The sequence below is a fragment of the Cicer arietinum genome, chromosome 2, assembly GCF_000331145.2.
Source record: "Cicer arietinum cultivar CDC Frontier isolate Library 1 chromosome 2, Cicar.CDCFrontier_v2.0, whole genome shotgun sequence".
NCBI classification, from domain to species: Eukaryota; Viridiplantae; Streptophyta; class Magnoliopsida; order Fabales; family Fabaceae; genus Cicer; species Cicer arietinum.
In genome coordinates, this window is record NC_021161.2 from 48544380 (window position 1) to 48568540 (window position 24161).

At 35.0% G+C, this 24161-nt stretch overlaps 2 protein-coding genes across 3 annotated transcripts in view; both read right to left on the reverse strand.

Annotated features, from left to right (window-relative positions):
- Positions 1-1480: 1480 nt before the first annotated feature.
- On the reverse strand, positions 1481-5153 carry LOC101499949 (uncharacterized). 2 transcript variants are annotated; one of them, XM_027331985.2, is made up of 4 exons: positions 4730-5153; positions 3611-3647; positions 2213-2299; positions 1481-1793 (listed from the first exon to the last, which is right to left on the reverse strand). In XM_027331985.2, exons 1-4 carry the CDS (start codon positions 5036-5038, stop codon positions 1741-1743), a joined length of 486 nt encoding a protein of 161 aa, XP_027187786.1. In that variant the 5' UTR covers positions 5039-5153; the 3' UTR covers positions 1481-1740. The 2 variants fall into 2 exon arrangements, with proteins under 2 accessions (XP_027187786.1, XP_004491139.1); XM_004491082.4 differs by having other exon boundaries at positions 2213-2296; positions 4730-5142.
- A 1885-nt stretch (positions 5154-7038) lies between these two features.
- Positions 7039-24161, reverse strand: part of LOC101500491 (ubiquitin C-terminal hydrolase 13-like) — a 20935-nt gene continuing 3812 nt past the window's right edge. The window contains exons 5-32 of the mRNA XM_004491083.4: positions 22962-23227; positions 22647-22865; positions 22453-22561; positions 22244-22359; positions 21622-21720; positions 20320-20429; positions 19614-19688; positions 13408-13486; positions 13165-13311; positions 12511-12591; positions 12276-12395; positions 11595-11717; positions 11079-11156; positions 10905-10993; positions 10710-10818; positions 10310-10378; positions 10119-10229; positions 9872-9927; positions 9592-9769; positions 9410-9511; positions 9246-9317; positions 8913-8978; positions 8671-8736; positions 8397-8483; positions 8183-8299; positions 7981-8055; positions 7779-7865; positions 7039-7619 (exon numbers count right to left, since the gene is read on the reverse strand). Of these exons, the coding sequence (XP_004491140.1) occupies positions 7578-7619; positions 7779-7865; positions 7981-8055; positions 8183-8299; positions 8397-8483; positions 8671-8736; positions 8913-8978; positions 9246-9317; positions 9410-9511; positions 9592-9769; positions 9872-9927; positions 10119-10229; positions 10310-10378; positions 10710-10818; positions 10905-10993; positions 11079-11156; positions 11595-11717; positions 12276-12395; positions 12511-12591; positions 13165-13311; positions 13408-13486; positions 19614-19688; positions 20320-20429; positions 21622-21720; positions 22244-22359; positions 22453-22561; positions 22647-22865; positions 22962-23227 (2948 nt within the window). The 3' untranslated portion in view covers positions 7039-7577. The remainder of the gene's footprint in view (positions 7620-7778; positions 7866-7980; positions 8056-8182; positions 8300-8396; positions 8484-8670; positions 8737-8912; positions 8979-9245; positions 9318-9409; positions 9512-9591; positions 9770-9871; positions 9928-10118; positions 10230-10309; positions 10379-10709; positions 10819-10904; positions 10994-11078; positions 11157-11594; positions 11718-12275; positions 12396-12510; positions 12592-13164; positions 13312-13407; positions 13487-19613; positions 19689-20319; positions 20430-21621; positions 21721-22243; positions 22360-22452; positions 22562-22646; positions 22866-22961; positions 23228-24161) is intronic.

Sequence of the window (24161 nt, forward strand, 5' to 3'; positions counted from 1 at the left end):
TTTAGGAGGTTTAGTATCGTGCTCCAGGAGTATGGTATGACTAGATGTGAAGTTGGTTACTCGGTTTTCTTCTAGCACTCTTCACCAACCACTTGCATCTACATGCTTGTCTATGTTGACGACATCATCATCACAGGTAATGACCAATTTGGCATTCATCAGCTCAAACAACATTTGTCTCAAACCTTTCAGACTAAAGATTTGGGGCCGCTAAAATATTTTTTGGGGATTGAGGTTGCTCAGTCTAAGACAGGTATAACAATTACTCAATGGAAATATGCCCTTGATATACTTGAAGAAACAAGCATGCTTGATTGTCGCCTGCGTGATACTCCTATGGATCCCAATATCAAGCTCCTACCAGGTCAGGGGGAGCCATTGCAAGACGCTGGCAGATATCGATGACTTGTTGGCAAACTTAATTATCTTAAAGTAACTAGACCTGATATTACATTTGTTGTGAGTGTAGTCAGTCAATTTCTGAATGCTCCATGTGATAGTCACTGCAATGTTGTGATTCATATTCTTAGGCATATCAAGAATGCACCAGGAAAAGGATTGCTTTATGAAGACAAGGGTAATACCGAAGTTGTTGGCTACTCTGATGCTGATTGGGTCGGGTCACCATCAGGTAGAAGATCCACTTATGGGTATTGTGTACTTGTTGGAGGTAATTTGATATCGTGGCGGAGCAAGAAGCAAAACATAGTCGCAAGATCGAGTGCAGAAGCAGAATATCGTGATATGGCTGCAACGGCTTGTGAACTTACATGGTTAAAACAGTTACTCAAACAACTCAAGTTAAGAGATGTCAACGTAATGAAACTAATTTGTGATAACCAAGTTGCATTTCATATTGCTTCCAATTCGGTCTTCCATGAGAGAACAAAGCACATAGAAATCGATTGTCATTTTGTAAGAGACAAAGTTCTTTTCGGGGAAATCACAACTAATTTTGTTAGTTCAAATGATCAATTGGCTGACATATTCACTAAGTCATTTAGGGGTCCTCGAGTTGAATCTATATGTAACAAGCTTGGTACATATGATATGTATGCTCCAGCTTAAGGAGGAGTGTTAGAATTCAAAGTATGATTTATTATTCTTAGACCGTACAATTTCCTAGGTTCAATGGTAGAACTTCTAGTTAAACACAAGTCCCTAGTATTTGACTGTAATTATTGTAACTTCATTATAAATGGAAGATGTGCGATTTTGTTTTAGACACACAAGAAACACATAAAACATATTTTACATCTAGTCTAAGTTTTTTCACTCAAAAAAAGACATAGAAGAACCATAATCACATATAGTCCCAATTGTTGAAGCTAAAAGTCTGGTTAGATAAAAAAGAATCATAAAGAAGTGCATGTTTGGTATCACGAAAAGTTTGTGAGAATCATAGTTCTAGCTTTTGTAAAATTGTGGTTGGTCACCGTAATTCTAGATAACCTGCTATGGTATATTTAGAAAGAGAATATAAATGTTCATTTTGTTAATATATATAAATTATAAACAATCACTTTGAACATGATGATATGAATGATAAATCAAACAACGGTGCTATAACTTCATATATGATACTCATACCTATTAGCAAAAAAAATATACTCAAAGGAAGCATACTTATATGATTAAAATGATTCTAAAAAAATATAAAGACTATGAACAATAAGATTGTGACAAGATCTTGGAGATTTCTGAACAAGATGGTTTAAGATATAAAGAGGAATTCAAAGCTCATAACCTTCGGGAATAACCGGAACCTCCACATTTCTTGCAGAGAATCAATCCTACAAAATATGAGTTAGACATTGGTATAAGTAGAACATATTGTGAAGTAACGAGGAAAATAACATTTTGTTCAAATTCCGCTCAACTATAGGCAGAGACAGTGTTGTACCGCAGCTATTTAACAACATTTTGTACTGAATAGTTTATCATAGAACAATTGTGATTTGTTCAAAATCTACTACGCCATAACGCCGCTATTTGAGAACACTGGTTTCCACACCAAAAGTAAGAACATTCTCGTAATTATTTGGTTGGACAAATTATTCATGTTAAATAAAGAATTGCAAAACAAATGCAACTTTGTTAGATATCCAAAGCAATATTTTTTTATTTTTCCGTTTAAAAATATAAAAATATCCAAAATAATCATAACAATTTTTTGTATGTTAGTGATAAAAACATAAAGAGATATATATACCTGAACCCTTGCATACTTTGCAGTCAACCAACCCCATATCTTGCTTCATCTTGCCATTGTTGCAAAAAACACATTTTGTCCCACCTACTTAATATCAATGATGGCATTTAAAATTGTAACTTCTGTCAACAATACTAAAACAATTTGAATGTAATAGCAGAAGAAAATACAATTATCAATCCTAAGAACTGTCAATGAAGCATGTCATTGGAGTATCAAGTGTGAGTGAGAAGTTCTACATTAGATGGAAATGGAAATGAGTGCTAAGCAACATATAAGTGACGCGATGCTTTAATGTTTTGAGTGAAAATAGTGTCCAAACCACTTATGTGGTTGCTCTTAGCCAGGCCAATATAATGGTTCTCAGTGTTTTAGGTTCCCCTTGTGACCGAACACATGTATCTCACGCTTGCTTTCCCCATTCCAGTGATGTATTGTCATACAATGTATCTCCATTTACAGGGTGAGATGAGCAGTTTTTTAAGTGTTCAAATATACTTATAAAAGTAACATGACATCGATAAGTTTTCAACTTATTTCATTAAGCTCTCCAAAGTAGTGTATAAGTAAGAGCTTAATTAAGTTTTCTTTAATTAGTGTATAATGAAGTTGTCAACTCATACACCAAAAACAATTGGTGACAAGAGAAAGCCAATGCCACATGCAGGGTTCTCTTTTAATTTTTAGTAAACAAAAAAATTCATGATGCATTTGCTACTCACATCCATTTTGAGAACACATTTTATCAACATATTATGACCAGCAGTGATGATTTTAACTTTAAAAACACTACACATTATTGATTCGTATGACCCAAAAAAATGAGAAGGGGGAAAACAAAACATTCTCTGTTCAGCCCTGGTCACAATTTTGATTCAAAATTGGTTTCACCCTACCCTCTATTTTGCACCATCTACTATGCTCACTCAATCGTCCTTTTAACAACAGCTATCCTAGTCAAATCAGTGTTCCTAAACAAGTAACTTGTCATGTCCTCATTGCAAGTATTTAAAATGTTCCTCACACTCTAAGAACACAGTATGAAGTCTTAAGGCTTGTTTGGATTAGTCTATTTGAATTTATCAACTGATATAAACACTTGTGAGAGACTGTTTGGAAGAACTTGTGAAAACAGCTTATAACATCTTCATAAGTTGTTAAAGCTTATTTCCATAAACTCTCTAGGATAGCTTATGAAAACAGTTTACAGTTTATATGCAAACAAATTTTATTTTATTTTCTTTGGTTATAGAAATAGTTTATACATAAACACTTATATGATAAATGTTTATGCTATAAACGTATAATTAAGCTATTTATCCAAACAAGACCGAAAATAGTTGCCATAAAACAAAGAATCACATCAATCTTGAAGTCCAAAAGCAGAAAGATAATTACCATTGCCACCACAACGCTCACAGGACACCGGATCACCCTGCAAAACACCATCACTGATTACCAAAAGTTCAAAACAAAGTACCAACATTGATTCACAATCTTATTGTTACCAAGGGAAATACCTTTCTGGAAGCAAAACTGGATCCAATTATGTATGCAATATATGTGAATCCTATAATACATTTCTTTTTTTTCTTTTTTATTTTACTAAATCCTATAATACATTTCTGAATGAATATAAAGAGTTGCATTCAAACCAAAAATGTTTTAATAATCAAAACCAACAGAAACCCAGAATTGAAGCAGCACAATTGCAATCTGATTCTCTGAACAGCCAAAAACATTATTAATAAAGGATTAAATTGATAACCAACTTACCGATATTTTTTTACCATCAATCCATCATAGATTTTCATATCATTAAATTTTTTTACTTCAATCATAATTATCTTAAGAGATTAAATTTTATGCACTCACAGTGTAAAAGTGTAAAATTCACACATACGTCCAATCAAATCATGATGATACCCCTTTATTAAGATAATTCCAAAAAAAAAAACTCCACAAATATCTAAATAGAGAAATAATATTTTTTTTATATCAATAATGAAATGTGATTAAATGCAAGTGTAAAAAAAATTGCATAAAAATAAAATCCTTATCTTAAAAGTTGCATATAAGATTAGAGTTTAAAGGTAGTAAGTACACTGACAATGACAATGTATGCACTTTCATCCAATCTTAACTATTGAATCTTTCATATCATATTGTTCCGTTTTTAAATCAAAATTAGTTATCTAACTATTTACTATCATGGCAGATTATGATTAGAAGACACCATAATTACATTGCACTATCTTTATTCTCATAAGCTTATGAGAAAATAGAATATGCGTAAATAGATATTTTAAATAAGAACTATGGTAAAATAGTAGTTTCTTATGGTATAATAATAACAATGTAAAATTTACAAGTGATGGTGTATATCAAAATTAAACTACTTAAGAAAAGAAATTAGTGTTGCTATTGCACTTAATAAAGAAGGATTAACATTTAAAAAAAAGTAAAAGAAAAGCATAAATAATAATAGAAGAAAAGGAAAAAATGTGTTGTAGTTACCTTGAGGCCAAGGAAGAGAGAAAGAGCAATGGCAGCCAAAACACTAACAGTGGCAAGAAGTGTTTGCGTGTCGAAATAGAAAGAGGTATTAAAGAGCAAAAAAGGGTGAATGATCATGAAGAGTTTGAGTTTGGGTTTGGTTGGTCTCCTTCTGCATTTGGAGGAAAGGAAGTAGAATTTGGATGAAGATGAAGATGAAGGTTGAGGAATAGGAAGAGTGAATGAAGATGGAGAAAAATGAATGAAGGTTGAAGAAGAAAAAGAAGATAGAGGATGAAGAAGAAGAGTGTAGTGAGAAATGGTAGCCATTGATAAAAAAGGAAAACAAATATTTTTATTTATTAGTATGTGGAGCTTAAGCTAAGCTAAGGCCTCTCCTTTTTTTTTTTTTTTTTTCTTTTCAGTCATGTCACTTGTCACAATGCTTACCCTCTTCTTCTTCTTCTTTTTTTAATTTAATTCTTCTGTTTAATCTTGTACTCCCTCTTATTGAAGGTCACAATTATTTGGCACATCGCATACATACAAAAGTGTATATATATCATTTAATTATTTTTAAAATACTTTTTTTTTATCTTTCTATATTTTTTTAAATATGTGTACTTAATAATGTGCTTAAATGGTTGTAATCACCGAAGACTTCTTTTCTTTTCAAGAAAAATGACGTGTTTTAAGGTTTTTTTATGTATATTAAAAAATGTAATAAATTAAAAAAATTACTATTTTATTAAATTATTTTTATTAATTGTTGGTGTTTTTTCTACTATCATCAATACAAAGAAGAATTAATGTTTATGAGACAACATAATTTCACAGAATAAACATGCCTTAGTTTGCTTTATTGCAAAATCAGGAATCATAATAAACAACAACAAAAATTAATGTTTAGGAATAGTGGACATAATAATAATTGAAGTGTACAATTGAAAATATTAAATTACATTAAAAATTAAAAGTAATCTTCATTTTAAAATAATTTTTTTTGTTAAAGTGATATTCACGATAAAATAAAAGAAGTAATACTTTTACGAAAAAAATGATATTTTTATCATCAAATTAAGATAACTTTCATGTAAGTGATTAATATATAATAAATAAATGATAATTTTCGTTTATCCTGTGGTTAATACATTTTATTTAACTATCAACATAATTTTATTATCCATAAATTTGAATATGATTAACCATAATTTTTATGATTAATTATTTTTAAATTTGTGATTAATAAATTGACATTCAATGTATATTTATTTAATCATCTATATACATTTAAATTCTACTAACCATTTAAATTATTGATATAAAAGTTGTCAAATTTTAATTGTTAAAATAATGCAATTGTTGGTGCAGAAGTTTAATAGTATGCAGAATTGTTATATTCAGAATAGAGAATGTTGAACTCATTCTATTTAAATCCAATTACTCTTCTGCAACTGGTGCAAATTTACGACATCATGTATATAACTAACTGGTTTTGTTTTAGGAAATCATGTATATAACTATTGAGGCAAATAATTAAAGAAATGACATAATATTACTACATATTGTCATCATTATCTTGTTTAGCAGTTTTTTTTATAATAAACTATTGAGTGGTAAAGGCGTCATTATAAACTACTGACATTTCACCTATGTTTACGCCCCTGCAATTCAACAATCATGTGCAGCATCACAAAATTACCCATCAATTAAAATGAAAAAAGAAAAAGAGAATGCGGGACAATAGATTCAGATAGCTGGATCTTCCTATATATATATTGCTATGGTTCCATAACTCCATGTCAAATTGGATATTAACTCGACTTTACCCTCTCCCCCTATTGGTTTAGAACCTCTCCAGCTCAAATATGAGCTTGATCCTTCCCTTTCTCTTGCAATTCACCCAAAAAACAGATAAATACTAGCTGTCAAATAATCTTGGGATAAGTATAACCTGGTCTGGGCAAGTGACCCAACTGACTCGAGCCAAATCATTCCACAATAAAATAAGGATTCAAACAATGACATTTAATAACACTAAAAGCGGGTTACACAACCAGTCTCATATATAGGTGGACTATTATTATTATTTTAGCTTTAACACACGCAGGAAATGGATTTTAACTGTGATCATGCTTAAATTATTTTCTTCGTCTGTGCTCTGTGGTTCTCTTTGCATTGGTTAGCAAAACTTAAGACCCTTTCATCTTTATATGGGCAGGAAGTGTGTTTCTTTCTTTTTCAGATTAATTAGAGACTGTTTTATTGACTAATATACCTTCCAATCCTAAGGTGATAGAAAGAAGATAGTAAAGCAGCCACAGAAGAGATTAACCAAATGGTGCTGCGGAATATTTTATGCTAACAAGTATATGGAGGCTGCAAAGTCTCCTTTACAAACACTACATGAACTTTGCTACACCATTTTGCAGCCCTCACTTGAATTAACACTGCTAACTGAACAAAATCTGGATGCAATCACGATGAGAAAAAAAGACAACCAACTATACCCTGTATACACTCGCTATCGCTAATCCAAAAAATCTTATGTACTGATACAGTGCAGTGATGATGATCAAGGACTTCAACATGAAGAACAACTTCCATACACCAATGGAAGCAGTCAAAAGCTCAAGGGGCTGTGGACGGCAGATACATAATGTGGAGAGCAATGTCACTCCATCAAAAAAGAATTACATATCACAATTCTAATATAAAAAACCTGCAGACACCACCTCGATCACTGATCTCATAAGTTGGCCTATGCAGAGTTAGCCTTTCACTACTTTCCCTGTTTTTACAATCCCATAGATGTAGAAGAACGCTAAAGTCATCCCATGCAAGACGATAACTCATCCATACCGACTTCCTAATTATAAATCTTAACTGGCTTCTCAAATGTGTGACGATTCTGAAAACAAAACCCATGTAATTAGAAATGGTGTAACAAACCAAGGTTTGTCAACCTCAAACTAAAACTGAGTAGTACTAGTAGAGTTGACAACCATCAAACAATCAAAGACCGAAATGTAGGTATAAAATATCAATTATTGCCAGCAAAGTTACTAACCTGATTAGCAGCATATGATCTTTTAGGAGCATTATCAGTATGCTCCAAGCCAAGATACTGCTCCCAAGCACCATATACTTCTCTTCTCTGTCACACAATACAATAAAAGGACAATGTAAACATAAGTCCAAATACATGAAAATGGTATAAAATGTCAATTACTTTATTTAATTTTAAATGAACTTCAGTATATATGAATCACCTGAAAACGACTAGATACAATGTCTGAGTCCTCGAGGTACTCAGGACGCCCTAATGAAAAAAAGGCAAACTTCCACTGGCCAAACAAGAGGTGTAATTAAAAAAGTTGGGAAAACTAAGTCAAATATACTAAACCAATATTTACTCCATGAAGTATCAATAACTCAACCAAAATTAGTCAAAACATAAGAAGCCTAATATACCTTGGGAAACTCGTCATCAGGAACTTGAAGTTTCTTCTGTATGCGCACTTTAATTTCATCCAAACACTCACATTCATGTATGACCAAGAAGAAGGGTTCCCCAAAGTTCTGAATTTGCTGTACATATAAAATGTAAAACCAAGTTACAAAAGGTTTGGCATACAATTAGTATATCTTGTATTTAAAGAGAAATAAATCAATTGAAACTATATACCATTTGGTTCTGAGTTGTGTCTTTAGTAAAATGATACACGTGGATTAAACGATCATGAGGACCGAGATTTTTCTCTTCTTCTGGAATCTGTAAAAGTAGTTTACAAAGAGAAACATTTAGTTTTCTAAAGAAACTGAAAAAAATACTACATATAACATATTTACAGAAGTCCACTGGTGCTATTATTTAAATAAATAAACGCGGAAACACTTGACGAAATGAAAGCTATCCTCCTCCTTTCCCAGCCCCACTCAAGAAAGAAAGAAATTGCTACCTCCTCTGCTCGTAATGTCCAGTATTGATCATTTATGTTTTCAATCTTCTCATTGGGAGGGAAAACCTGCACAGCATAGGCAGGACATAATGAGCATATTTTAATAAGAAAAATTACCAAATATGAAATATGCAACCGTTAATTGCATTGTCAATAACATAGCAATTGGAGGATCATTACTTAACAAGAAGATAAGAATAGTAATAAACCTAGGTGCAGATAACTTGAATGTAATACCACACCTTGTATATCTTGTGATAGAAGACTTCAAGCAACCTAAGCTCAGCATCAGGACGAGACAACTCAACCTGTAAAAAACACTCAAGTATCAGATATATAATCAAATGTGAAATATCATAAATTTAGGGAAGCTATCAACTTCATATTGTAAAACTTCAACCCATCCAATACAACAGTAATAACAGCACAAGGCTGGCAAACATAGCTTCTCCTTTTTTTCTTCTTAACTCAAACCATGAAGGCAAGTGGGGTTCAGCTGTATAACAATATTGCATAAGTAGCATGGTAAAACACGGGCAAGTTAATGAAGTACAGCACAAATCACACACAGGCACCTTTGTTTTAAGATCATCAAGTACATCTCCCACAGTGCTCTGCTTTGGGAGTCTGATGGTATGGATAACTACCTGAATCAAAAAAATTTAAAAGTTTAAATATAATAATAATTATGAAAAGAAGATAGATGAAAACCAAAAGAAAATTAGGTCACTATACTCACTTCATCCTTCGTAGCATGATGAAATGCAACTTTCAGAGTTTTCAAACCTTGTAATTCTGGCAGAGGGATGTCAAGTACTTCGTAGTACAATATATCCGATGTCTGACATGCAAGAATGGAATAAGATGTTTTGTTTTGAAATAAGAGACACTAAGAATGATTGAACGATAAATCAATACTACCTGATTGTAGTGAACCAGCATATCAGATAAATGTTCCAGCCCTCGGTACTTAATAGGCTGAGGTTTCGGTTGTTGAGAGTAGCAGTTGTGTGGGGTGAGCCTGATTTTGGATGGGTCGTCCAAACCAAGTTTTTGAGCTACTCTCTCCACAACATCATCATATGTAAAAAGCCTTGACCTATAAATTAATAACATAAAGAGTACAAGATAAGGATGTGTGCGCATACACACATTGTACATACACATAATGCTGTACTTTAATAAAATCCAATCAGCTTACATCTCCAAGCAAAAGTCATCTTCCTTTGGTTTATCTAGAGATCGAAAGTGAACAACCTACAATACATCAATCAGTGATAAAAGTTCAGTAGATAACTTACAATATAAATGCAATGAAACTTGCTCTGGTTATTGGTTACAATTACATCACAAGACATGCACGCATTAGCACAAACAAGAGGAGGAAAGAAGAATAGTTCAAACAAAACAAACAAATTGCCTTGAGTTAAACCTCAAAAGGACAATACCTGGCGATTGTGCACATATTCCAAGTAAGAAGGCACATCAGGATAGCGGATATGTTCCTCAATGTCCATAGCAGGAGCTTTCTGAAAGCATATAATATCTCCATCTTCAAGCTGCATTCATGAAAAAACAAGTCAATAAGCAAACCGATGATACAAAAACTTAATGTGCATCAACTGGGTAGATACTATACCTGGCTTCCTCGAAATGTTAATTTCTTGTCAATAGGCTCACACATTACATTTGGTTCAAACTTAATTTCCTGCACAAATGTAGGCATTGTTAATTCGCTAACGCCACACGATTAAAGCCACCCATAGAGATCGGAACTTGAAGATGCCATTAAAAAAATGCCCTTCCCTTGTGATAAGTCATGCAAGAAAGATAAAGTTTCATAGAACATGATGCACTTTGTTTGCCATTAATCACCAGCAAGGTTAGTTACTAAACAACTGAAACCATGATTTCTAATCCCTGACTCCTGGTTACAAATCAAATAGCTTCTGGCTTGTGAACATGCAAGGATGCACTGATTTGAAAAATTTATGAAGTATTGCAACAGATAAATACTAAATAAGACAACACAAACCAACCTCATAAAGTCCAATCTCTTCATCAGGATCATAACGAGCCATTTTATTTAACCTTGCTATGATTTCTGATGGCTTACCAGTACTGCTCACAAAGAGCCTTCCAACATAACTGCCATCAAAGAAAAATACATTTGATGACAACTCAGGTCCACCTTTTACCCCAAAATATGTTGAAAATCAATAATTATTCAGTACCGTAGCTCCTCTTTTTCAGGATCGTATAACTTGAAAAAAAGTAATATATCATCCTTTGTCTTCTCAGGTGGTGCAATGGGAAATATATCCTAAATAATAATGTAGTTTGTCAACAGGACTGTGTTTAGATAATGTTTATCAAAATAGCATACGACGTAATGAAATAAATGTTACCGGCCCACGCTCCACTTCCAAAAACAATTTTAATTCTGCATTGTGAACCTTGTTCGATATCTCTCTCAATTGTCCAACCTGCGGTTTGAATCAAAATGACAAAAAAAATAACTTTAGATCATAGAGAAATTGGTGTGCCACGCAGACATGAACCGCAAAAAAAACTAAGCACCCTCACATGCGATCCTAAACAATCAATAAGAACATCACTTGCATGTGCTGCATTGTTATTCATTTTGAAATCTAAAGAAATAAAAAGAAGCTAGCCAAAGATGGCAAAAATTAATCCAGCCATGGCAACTATTACATCAGCAGGTGGATACCAAATGTCATGAAACATTGAACAAATTCAACATAAATGATAAACATATGAGGGGGGAAAGAAGCTCAAGGTTTTTTGTTAAAAAACCAACATGTGCCTAAAAGCCAATAGACAGAGATGAAAAGGTGATAAATAAGCATGTAGGTATATGAGAAAAATGATAATGATAAGCTTCAAGCGAGCTCGTGAATTACAGATTGTGCTTCCTCAATTTGTGTCAATGGCCGATTAGGACGATATGTATGGTTTTGACGCTTTGCCCATAGCCAAAAGCGCTGGAATTGAACCGGTACACCAAACTCTTTAGCAACCTCTTCCTACATATCACAGATTAGCAATCAAATAGAAAAATCAAACATAGAAAAATAACAAATCTATTGTATAATCATCACGAACTTCATAAATTATGTTATAAATTACAAATCAAAAGCATTAAGACCATAAAGATTCACAAAACCTATTTTTATAATTTAGTATTGTTTTTAAAATATTTTCTATGCAGAAGCAACAAAAAAAAAATATTTGCTCTTTAGCAGTCCCCAAATTCCATGACTCGTGTCCTATGAGGCTACTCTGTGGTTATAATTCTGCCATTCACATTGCACACAACCAAGTACATGTTAAAACCAATTTAGAGATAGACCAATAGTTCCTCAAGGAAAAACTAGATAGTGATCTTATAACTACACATCCTTCCTGGACTTCAATTGGCAAATGTATTCACCCAGGGACTTCTCGTTTTTCTTGATTATTATTTATTTGCTTAGTCTATATAATCAAATTAGTACTTTTGTACATCAATCCCTAATTAACAAAATTCAGTTTTTCTTTTATTCTACACTGCAAGACAGCAAGAGTGTAATTAATGATGATACCTTGAAAACGTTAAATGGCGTCTGCTTTTGGACACGGAAACTCCGCACTTTGTCATGGTCTACAAGATCAAAATATATATCCTTTCCAATCTGTTCTTCAAGGTCTTCATCTCGTGCCACCTAAGAAGTATTATATGTTATCAGATATATATAAATACAATCTTACTGGGCAACTCACGGCATTTTTATAAAGACGCAAACATTACTTAATTCTAGGAAAGCAAGCTAAGAACACCTTTATAATAGTGTAGAGGTGAGCCTCTGCCTTTTCTTTCTTTTTGTGCTCTTTTTCTTCCTGTTCTTTCTTCAACCTCTCCTGCATAAACACAATGTAGAAATTCAGTGGAGATTTTCCAGAACAAAGCAACAAAAATAGTACAATAGAATAAAAAGTAGAAAATGAAAAGTAGTGACAAACTTTGGTTTGAAGCTTTAATACTCATAAGGAAATATAAACAAATAAAAAATTTAGGTTTACAGAATTCAAATTTGGTGGAGGGAACAAAAAAGACGGCAAAGTTTCCCGCAAGAACCATAATCAAGTTTTACAACGACATCCAACAAGAATTGAGTATTTTGCGGTTATTTTAAAATACAGTTGCAATATAGGTTGACATGGCAATAGGATGGGTTCTCATTAGATGATGGTGTAAAATTATTTTAGACTAACAGTGCATCTCCATTAAACTCTAAAAAAGTTAGTCATCTGAATTTGTTTGGAAGTTTAATTTTCACACAGAAGACAAATAGGTTCCCATCTAGCTTGATTAATTTTGGGCCCTAACATACATGAGATGATGAGAATATCTACTTACCCTTAAATGTTCAGGTACCCCATGTACTCCATACATTAAATGCTTTTGCTCTTCAAAAAAAACAATTTACTTACCCTTAAATGCTCTGCAATGTCTTTCTCATCCACATTGCATATTATTTTTTCCTTGTCAGTGTCACGTATATACACCAGCATATAAGCATTTGAATATTTGGTGAATTTAAAAGGAGTGTTATTGAATCCAGGATTTGTCTGCGGTAACTGTTAAAATGCAATATACAAGTAGTTGAATCATTAACAAGTAAGCAAATGTTCATATGTATCACATGCCACAACCAATGGAAATGAAATAATTACCTCTTCCTCACCACCATATTGCTCCTCTAATGCCCGTTTAGGGTCTTCTTTTGTCACCCTCTCATCATCAAATTTGTACCTGACAGCAATTCATATATTCAATCAAACCATGCACTGAAGAGTTCAGTCCGTCAGCAATAAAAGCAATACAAAATAACAAGAAAAGTTAATTGGCCTTCCAGTATTTTTCATGCAATACCATAGTTCATTTACAACTGTTACTGAAATTGCAGATCACCACTATAACACAGGTCCCAAATGAAAGATTTAGCATTTTAATAGTTAACCACTAGAACAGCCTCATTTCAAAGTAACACCTATTACACGCTTTTCAGACACTGACACGTATCGAACACTCGGACACACTATGATAAAACTCATGGAAGTTAATAAGAAATACATATAAATTAAGGATATGCATATGTTCAATTTGTCCCACTTAGATACGAAGCATCCAGGCAGTACTTATGCATTCTGCTTGCATTAAATGAGGTGAGAAAGGATGTGAAGATTCCATCATCACGAAAACACTCCACTTCACCTTATTTTATAAAAATACCATTCCAAGGTTTATCTTAACAATCTGTTTTCTTAAGAACATCGGTAGTTGGAAATTTGTTAGGTAAAAGAATAAACTAGCAAACAAATCTATTTATTCTAATAGTTTGGAAAACTGATCTGACAACTTACCAGACTTGCAGATGAAATTCAAAATACTTGGGCATGTTTTAATCATGTGAGAATAAAAAGGTTGATGAAATTTGTAATTGTTCATTTATTTAAAAACAGCTGAACTATGCGACTTCCTTGAAAACCTACCAAACAAGATTTGAAACTGTTGAAATTGTTCGTACATCACAACATTAACACGATTTACTTTTTATTCTATCCACTCCCACACAGCGCCTATTGGCTCTACCTCTGACAAATAGATGATTGTAAAATAAATTTGTAAATTGTATTTGGAAAACAACGGAACAATGTGGATTCCCGAGTATAAGCTGTACAGTTAACCATGTATGTTGATAGAATTGCTAGTCAAGCAAGGCTTCGTATTAGGAAGGTGTATGAGAGAAGGAACCAAACTTAATTTCTAGGTTGTTAGTTATGTTAATTGTTGAGTTGTGCCAGCTGTAAATCCTAACTGATTAGTTAGGAGGGTTAGTATAAATAACAGAAGCTTAGTCTTCAATAGGTTAGAGAGTTAATTGGTTGGGATTGAATTGCAAGGCAACTCAGTTAGCAAATCTGTAACTGCTACTCTATTCATTTTTGTCAGTTTCAATAATACATCTTTGAGAGAAACCCTTCTTGATTTTATTTCTTTCATCTTTTTTGTTCATTTTTCTTCAGTTTTACATTCCAGTTCTAACACTGGTATCAGAGCACCGATCTGGTGTCCTGAGTTCGCTTTCTACTACTGCGCATTGCATGAAGACAAGAAGCTTGGTGACAGATTCGAGTGATTGGGAGCAGGAGCGCGAGGAATAGTGCACATGATTGGAGTTGGCAGAGGCGCGCGCCAAACACACGGAGGATCAATTGGCTGCACTCATGCCAAGATTGATTCCAGCAACGGCGGTGGTAGATCCTTGGGTGACCACGTTGAGCGTGACTGATGGAGGAAGATGGAGATCTTGATTTTCTCAGGCGACGATGCGTACGGTTAGACACACCGTTTGGAACGATACTTCGAGTTGCGAAGCGTTCCCGAGAAGGAGAAGCTGCGTGCAACTTTGGTGGCCATGGAGGGTAGAGCACTGAGCTGGTATTACTGGTGGGCTAGGTGCAATCTTGAACCAACTTGGGACGGGTTCAAGCTGGCGGTGGTTCGTAGGTTTCAACTTCAATGGTAATAAATCCCTTTGAGTTGTTGTTGGCACTCAAACAAACGGGGACGGTGGTGGAATTTGTGGAGGAGTTTGAGAAATATGTTGGAGCTTTGAAGACCATTGATCAAGAATTCACACGAGGAACTTTCATGAATGGCTTGAAAGAGGAAATTCAAGTGGAGGTAAAACTTTATGAATTAAAGTCTTTGTCTGATTTTAATCAAAAATATATTATGATTGAGGAGAAGAATCTAGTTTGGACCAAGAAAGGAACCAACACTTTCACTAAGCCAACCACTATTTCTAAGGCTAGTTCTTACAATAAGACTGTGACTGTTGATACTAAGCCTTGGTTGGATAAGAAAACTGAGGGTGGTACCTCTGCTACTAATCTGGTGAGTGTTCAAGCTGGGAAAGGGAATAAAATTAGGGGTGGTGATTTCAAACGTTTGTCCGGGGCTGAAATGAGAGACAAAAGGGAGAAGGGACTCTGTTTCAGATGTGATGAGCAATATCATAGAGACCATAAATGCAAGAATAAGCAGTTTCGTATGATTAATTTAGAAGAAGATGACGAGGAAGACAGTGATGTTGAGTTTCATGAAGTAGAAACTTTCAATTCTCTGCAATTGTTTCTTTGTTCAATGGTTGGGCTGACTTCCACAAATTCTTGGAAGATACAAGGGGTAGTTCAAAACAACTTTGTTCTGGTACTCATAGATTGTGGAGCTTCTCGTAGCTTCATTTCTCAGGAAGTAGTTCAGAAACTGAGCTTGCTGGTGGAAGATACTCCTTCTTACATTGTGGAAGTGGGCGATGGTCATAGGGTGAAATGTAAGGGAAGGTGTCCCAAGCTGCGTTTACATTTGCAAGGAATTGAGATTAGGCAAGACTATTATTTGTTCTCCCTGCAAGGGGTAGACTTGGTGTTGGGTTTGGATTGGCTCTCTTCGTTGGGAGAGGTCAAAACCAACTTTGGCAAGTCGGAGCTTACCTTGTCTAGAGATGGCAAGCCGATTACTTTGGTTGGTGATCCTTCCTTAACTAAGACTGAATTGTCTTATGGAGCCTTCATGCAAATTTTGAAGGAAGAAGGGGAAGGCTTGTTGATTCAGTACGATTCTGCAGAGCAGAAACCAGCAGAGGTTTCAATCATCCCTAAAGCTGTTTCAGAGGTTCTTCAGCAGTATTCTGAGGTTTTTGAGGATCCTCAAGGTCTTCCACCCCAAAGGAGGTTAGATCATGCAATTCATTTGAAGGAGGGGGCTGAGATACCTAATCTATGACCTTATAAGTATCCACACTATCAAAAAACGAAGATAGAGCGGTTGGTTTCAAAAATGCTTGAGGCTGACATTGTAAGACCGAGTGTTAGCCCTTACTCTAGTCCCATCATCTTGGTCAAGAAGAAAGATGGGGGCTCTCAACAAAATTACTATCCCTAACAAATTCTCCATCCCTATCATTGAGTAGTTGCTGGATGAACTTGATGGAGCAACAATATTCACTAAGCTTGATTTAAAATCAGGCTATCATCAAATTCAAATGAAGGAAGATGATATAGAGAAGACGGTTTTCCGAACTCATGAGGGGAATTATGAGTTCTTGGTGATGCCTTTCGGTCTCACCAATGCTCCTTCCACATTCCAATCCCTCATGAAAGGTTTTGAAGCCTTTCCTTCGGAGGTTTGTCCTGGTCTTTTTTTATGACATTTTGGTGTATAGCAAGGATATGTCAGCTCATCTTGTTCATGTCCACCAAGTCTTGCCAGTGCTGATGCAGAATGGGTTGAAGGCAAATAAGAAAAAATGTAGCTTTGGACAGTCTAGTCTTGAGTACTTAGGACATGTGATTTATGGAGAAGGTGTGGCAGTTTGTCCGTCCAAGACTGCAACCATGACGTCTTGGCATATTCCTACGGATGTGAAGGGTCTTAGGAGTTTCCTTGAATTAACAGGGTATTATAGACGTTTTGTCCAAGGTTATGGTAAATTAGCCAAACCCTTAACTGAGCTTTTGAAGAAAGACAAGTTTTGTTGGACTGAGGAAGCTACATTTGCGTTTCAGGCTTTGAAAACAGTCATGGTTGATCTTCCCTTGTTGGCTGCCCCTGATTTCACCAAGGTCTTTGTAGTTGAAACCGATGCTTCTAGTAAGGGGTTGGGGGCTGTTTTGATGCAGGAGGGTAAACCCTTTGCATTTTGGAGTCAAGGCTTATCTTTGAGAGCTCAACAAAGGTTTGTTTATGAGAAGAAGCTTATGGCTTTGGTTCAGGTTGTGACCAAATGGAGAGACTACCTTTTGGGCAACCATTTCATTGTGAGGATTGACCAAAGGAGCCTTAAGTTCTTGACTGATCAACGATTGTTCAATGCTGAGCAATTTAAATGGGTTGTCAAGTTCATTGGTTTGGATTTTGAAATCCAATACAAGCCAGGAAAGGAGAATATTGCAGCAGATAGCTTGTCTAGGAGAGATATGTATGCTGCCCTCTCAGTTCTACATGTGGAATATGATGATTCTTGGGATGAGGAATTGCAACAAGATCCTAAATTGCAGCAGTTGGTGCAAGAATTAATTGTCTCTCCTACTTCTCATTCTGGTTATGAGTTCAAGAAGGGAAGGCTTTTGTATAAAGGTAAATTGGTGATGTCTAAGGGTTCTAACAAAATACCACTTATCTTGGCTGAATGCCATGATTCTCCTTGTGGAGGGCATTCAGGATTGTTCAGAACTTTTAAAAGGGTCTCTAGCTTCTTGTTTTGGGAAGGCATGAGACGAGATATTATGAAGTTTATTGAAGAGTGTGATATATGTCAAAGGAACGAGTACTCCACTTTATCTCTGGCTGGACTACTGCAACTGTTGCCTATTCCTTGCCAAGTGTGGCAAGATATTTCTATGGATTTTGTTGGTGGCCTTCCACGAGTTAGAGGCAAGGATACAATCTTTGTAGTCATTGATAGACTTACAAAGTATGCTCACTTATTTCCTCTTGGGCATCCATACAATGCTAAGGAGGTAGCAACTTTGTTTGTGATGGAAGTTGTGAAGCTTCATGGATTTCCTTCTACAATTGTATCGGATAGAGATGCGGTTTTTCTCAACAGTTTTTGGAGGGAGATGTTCAAATTGGCTGGAACTAGTCTTAAGCATAGCACTTCTTATCACCCTCAAACGGATGGTCAAACAGAAGTTGCAAATCGGTGCTTAGAGACCTATCTTAGGTGTTTTGCTGGGCCTAAGCCCAAGACTTGGTTGAATTGGGCTGAGTTCTGGTTTAACAGTAACTACAATATCTCTATTGGAATGACACCTTTTAAAGCTTTATATGGAAGAGACCCTCTGTTGTTGATTAGGAGCTGCACCATTCCATCAAAGTTGGATGATGTCAATCAATTGGCCCAGCAACGGGATGATTTACTGGCTGATTTGCGACAGAATTTGCTGAAATCTCAAGATCAGATGCAGGCACAAGCAAATAAGCACCAGCGGTTGGTGAATTTTGATGTTGGGGAGTGGGTTTTCTTGAAACTTCAGCCTTACAAATTGAAGTCCTTGGCTGATAGACCATATGCTAAATTGGCTCCTAAGTATTATGGTCCTTTTCAGATTCTATGCCACGTGGGGGTGGTGGCTTACAAGCTAAAGCTTCCTCTTGAAACTAAAGTTCATCCGGTGTTCTATGTTTCGTTGCTTAAGAAGGCTTTGAAACCACAGCATTCACCTCAGACCTTGCCACCAATGTTGACTGAGGAGCTTGAATTGGCTTTACAGCCAGAAGATATACTGCAGTCGAGGACTGATGTTGGAGGCAATATGGAGGTTTTGGTGAAGGGGAAGGTAGTTCTTTTGGGGGGGGGGTATTGATAGGATTGCTAGTCAAGCAAGGCTTCCTAGTAGGAAGGTGTATGAGAGAAGGCACCAAACTTAATTTCTAGGTTGTTAGTTCTGTTAATTGTTGAGCTGTGCCAGCTGTAAATCCTAACTGATTAGTTAGGATGGTTAGTATAAATAACAGAAGCTTAGTCTTCAATAGATAGGCAGTTAGAGAGTTAATTGGTTGGGATTGAATTGCAGGGCAATTCAGTTAGCAAATCTGTAACTGCTACTCTATTCATTTTTTGTCAGTTTCAATAATACATTCTTGATAGAAACCCTTCTTGATTTTCTTTCTTTCATCTTTTCTGTTCATTTTTCTTCATTTTTACATTCCAGTTCTAACATATGTTCAGTTGAGACTCGAAGCACACTAGCATTCAATGAATGCAATACATGGCCCCCGGTCCTTGTCAAATATGTTGATGATAGCATGTACCTCACAAAACACAAGGAAGTGAACAATTTAGACCTGTGAACATTATTGCACATACCACTGATCAGAGAGAGTCGGCCTGATAAAAGCATAGTAATGTCCACCATGCACACCACCACTGTGAACCAGAACGCTGGGGGCAAAAATTGAATTCGTCAAATATTGAACATCACAAATTAAGATATGCATATGCATTAATAATTCGTCAAATATTGAACAGCACAGATTTAGATATGCATATGCATTAATAATTGCACATCAATCGATAACATCAGCATGGAGAAATAGAAATTGCAAATCTATGCACTTCTTTGATTAAAATTCTAGATAGACGGCAACTTTCCAATAAATCATTCCAAGATTTACTGCCCCAAAAAGATTCAAAAATGCATTTCCTACTTAATTTGGATGGGGCTAGGAGATGGCTCTCCAAAAGATAAGACGTTTCTTTTTTTCTTTTTCCACTATCACTTAATCTAATCCTTATTTGACTTTGCCCCCTTTCATCTATCTGTTGATATTAATAGACTGAAGTATATGGGTTAAAAAATGCTAACATATATACCAAAAACACCTTAGAGTTAGAGAAAAAGAAAAAATCAAAGACAAAGGTGGGCATGAAGCACCAAATCAAATTACAAACCACCAGATAAAGCAAACACGACTACTGAAAATTCATGAAACAGATAATTAAGGTCACTAGTCCCAATGCCAAAAATCCATGCAATTTCCAATATAAACCGCTGAAACAGCCACTATATTACCTATGAAGTGTGTAAAGATTGCGCACATTCCTGTCAGCATCAGGTGATAAATATTTTCCATTGTAGCGATCAAGATCAAGTTGCAATGGAAACTCATAACGGTCATTAATCTACATGACAAAACACAGGGAACGTGAAATTTCTAAGTATAGATATGACAGTTCAATCTCCATCAAAAGTGAAGAGCTCGATGACTGATAAGTAGAAACTTAAGCATAATAGAAAATGCCCGTGCTCCCCCAGTCCCTCTAGCAAACAATATTCCTTCATTGTATGTGACTGTTTCAAATGAAGTACTTGAATTTATGTGTATTTGTGAAAAAAATATCTCCCTTGTTAAAAATAAATAGCAATGCAGCAAAGGAAAAAGCATTTATTAGAACCTATGATGCATGGGAACGGGTACGGTACCAGGTACAAGATAAGGAATTTTTAAACAAATCAAAGTACGGATACGTCAATAAAAATTAGTTTTTTATATAGATGTAACATGAGAGAGATAAATTATTCAATTCACAGCAAATCGTCACAATAAAAGTTTAAAAAGTCAAAAAGTGTGTTCAACTACGACAACAAAGAAACTCTAGTACACAAATAATACTATATTATTATATATCTTTATATTAATATAAGATGAATTTCACTCGCAACGGAATAATGAGATAAAAGGAAACACCAACGAGTGTCTTGCACGTACTGGTATTGGGTACATATGTGGTACGGGTACTTCACCATTTTAGAAGTACCCATGCTTCGGAAACAGAAATTTTCTTTTAAGTAAATACTAAGAAAACACAGAAATCTTTTGTTTTTCAATATCAAAAGACACGATTGCCCCCCAACATAATATACATGCTAAATCACTTTCTTATATTAAGTAACAGTACCGGGAATGGATGCATACTACTAAAAAAATAAGAATGTTAATGTAGAATGTACATAATAATCGAGCATAACTAATTAGTCAAATCAAAATAATCTTCAATAACGTTTTATAGAAAAGCTGGAATGTTCTGTCTGCATCTTACTCAGACCAATACCCAATACTATATCTGGTCCTATATATAAGATAAAGTTGTGTCAATAAAAGTTGATGTATTTGGTAAAAAAATTAGACCAAGTACATCCATTTCTGTTGACCCTACTTTCTCTTATACATAGGACCAAATGCAATTTAACTCGGGAGCACTAAGCCATTGAAGTTCCAAAAACAAGGAAATGCAAACTTCCTATTACGCCGGCAAAGAAAGTACCAATAGAATGAAATACGTCGCAAAACGGTGTCTCCACTTGACTACCTACCTTTACCATAGTATCACGCATAAAGTCATATTCGAATCTTTTCAGCTGAAGTTGCAAAACAGGGGGAAAATCAATGAACAAGACACCCTTCTTAGCATCCTGAAAATATGAAAAATTATCAGTTACACGTGAAACTAAATTTAAAAATTGCTTACATGATTGCACTCTGAGTGAATAAAAGAAGCTCAAGGAATTGTCATGAAATTGTTCAAAGCAAATCAGAGAAGTATTTAAAAAACATGGAAACAAAATATATCAACATTTGAATCCAGAAGGTAGGTAAATTAAATCATTTTGTTGGAAAAGAGAGATAAGAGAAGAATGTGGTGAAAGTATAAAAAATAGTAAATACAAAAATGGCAGAATTTTAGTAATTTGATAAGTCTGTAATCATCACACTGGGACATTCTAGACTTACTTAGGCAAATATCATTTGTTAGTTGTTACTAGATATAAGGAGTATCCCGGTACAACTAATCTTAAGTTACATGCTATGACTATCAAAGTGTAACAGACATAGAAAACAAAAGGGAAAGGACACAGAGGTAGAGCAATTCAACTTCAAGATGAAGGTTGCCTTACCTAAATGAATTTTTTACAAGTAGACTCAATTGCAACTAACCTGCAAACCATACTGTTCAGCATGATATTTGTTGTCACCCTCAAGACGCTCAACTTCAACATACTTGTCAAAAGAAGCATAAACATCAGGACAGCCTTTGACATCAAGTTGAAGATCTGCCATACATAAGTTAAAGTAAGACTAAATTAGAATCAAGTGGCATGGTACAACTGAACATACAATTAACTTTGGCATGCATATGAAAGTACCATAAAATGACTCCTTTCGAGTTGATTTATAGTCCACATTGATGCACTCGATATAGTTCATATGGTGCCCTTCAAATAGTTTCTGTATAGTTCCCTCAACAACAGTTTCCTATAGACAATAATTCATAATGCATTTGAGACAGTATTTCACCAAAATGAAATTATGCACAAACATCTAAAGGTCTTTTTGTTACCTTCATTTTGTCTTCAAGTTTTTCACAAAGGACTCTATTTAGTTCTTGAACATCATGCTGCAAGAATGAATCATATGTATCCCATCCAAAAGATTTTGTCAGCTCTTTTGTTGCGACACTGGTGTCACTATACTGAAGCTTGTAGAACAAACTTTGCAAAGCCAAGGGGATGCTTCCAGAGGGAATGTCATTCTCTGTTGTAGGCATATGGTATACAGCCTGAAATGTGATATCCAGGACCCAGCATTGTCGTTACTATCCAGTCAAACAAGTGAATTCTGGCAAAAAGAAAAAATAGATAAAATAAAGCCTGACCTTTCGGAAATAAGGAATATGGTACAGAGTTTGGAGCAGAGAATTCATATAACATGTAGCTCCCTGGTTCTTAAGCCCAACATAGCCAGTCTCCTTTTTTGAATCGTAAGTCCAGTAATCAACAATCCTACGGACAAGGACCTCGGCCTCAATTATAAGAGTGTCATTCATAAGATACCCTCTACTAGGATCATACAATTCACCAAGAGGCATGAAGGACGTGAAACCCCAATCACTTTCTCGTGCATTGAACTGATGCTGCGTATCTACATAGTGCAAAAAAGTAACAAAAATGACACATCGCAATGCCCAAAATATAAAAATTATGAGCACTTTAACTTATTTTCCTCTTTCATTTTGTCTAATGCTAAGGGGTTCCCTAGGGACACTTGGAAACAAAGTTGTCAAGATCAACATCCTACCTAAGATCAGGAAGAGGGTTGCAAGATCATAAAACCATAATAGAGGTTGTCGGATCTTACCAAATTAACAAAGTACACTAAAATAGATATATAATTATACATAGTTATTTTTTTTCATATAATACAATATATGTTGATTATTAGCTTTTTCAATTATTATTCTATCTTTTTTTTTAAAAAAAAGTTATCTAGAACAATATAAGTTTATTAGATGGGTGATATGAATCTATTAAACCTGTCTTAGCCAAATTTTTTTGTTTCAAACATTTAGCCTTTTCCAATAAAAAAAATGAAGAGACTGATTTAATGATTCAGCACAGGGACCCAAAAGGCCAAAACAAAGTGTTAGCTAAAGTGTAAATTAGTGTCTACCCTAATTCCCCATTTAGGTAGGTACTAGAACAAAACAAGATCTGGTTTTGCAGCCACAGTCGTGGAAAGCAGAGACCAACAGTATCACTTGTTTCTGCCATTCTCTTTTTTCTCCTATTTTCTCACTTTGCTGGTCGGAAAACATAGGTGATGGCGGGGAAGTCAGAAGAGGGGAGGAAGCAAGAGTCTAAGAACTCTCCATCGCGGTTTTGGGGATGGAGGTCGCAAAACCAAACCTGAAAATCAACATTTTTAAAATCGCTGAAGATTGCCCCATCTCAAGGTTCTGCATGCGAGTTAAATCATTGTGGCTGGGTGAGATTGTGAAATCGTATGATCTTATGATATAGATTGTGATTTTAACAACAATGCTTGGAAAGAGCTCAAGAAAGAGGGGGGGGGGGGG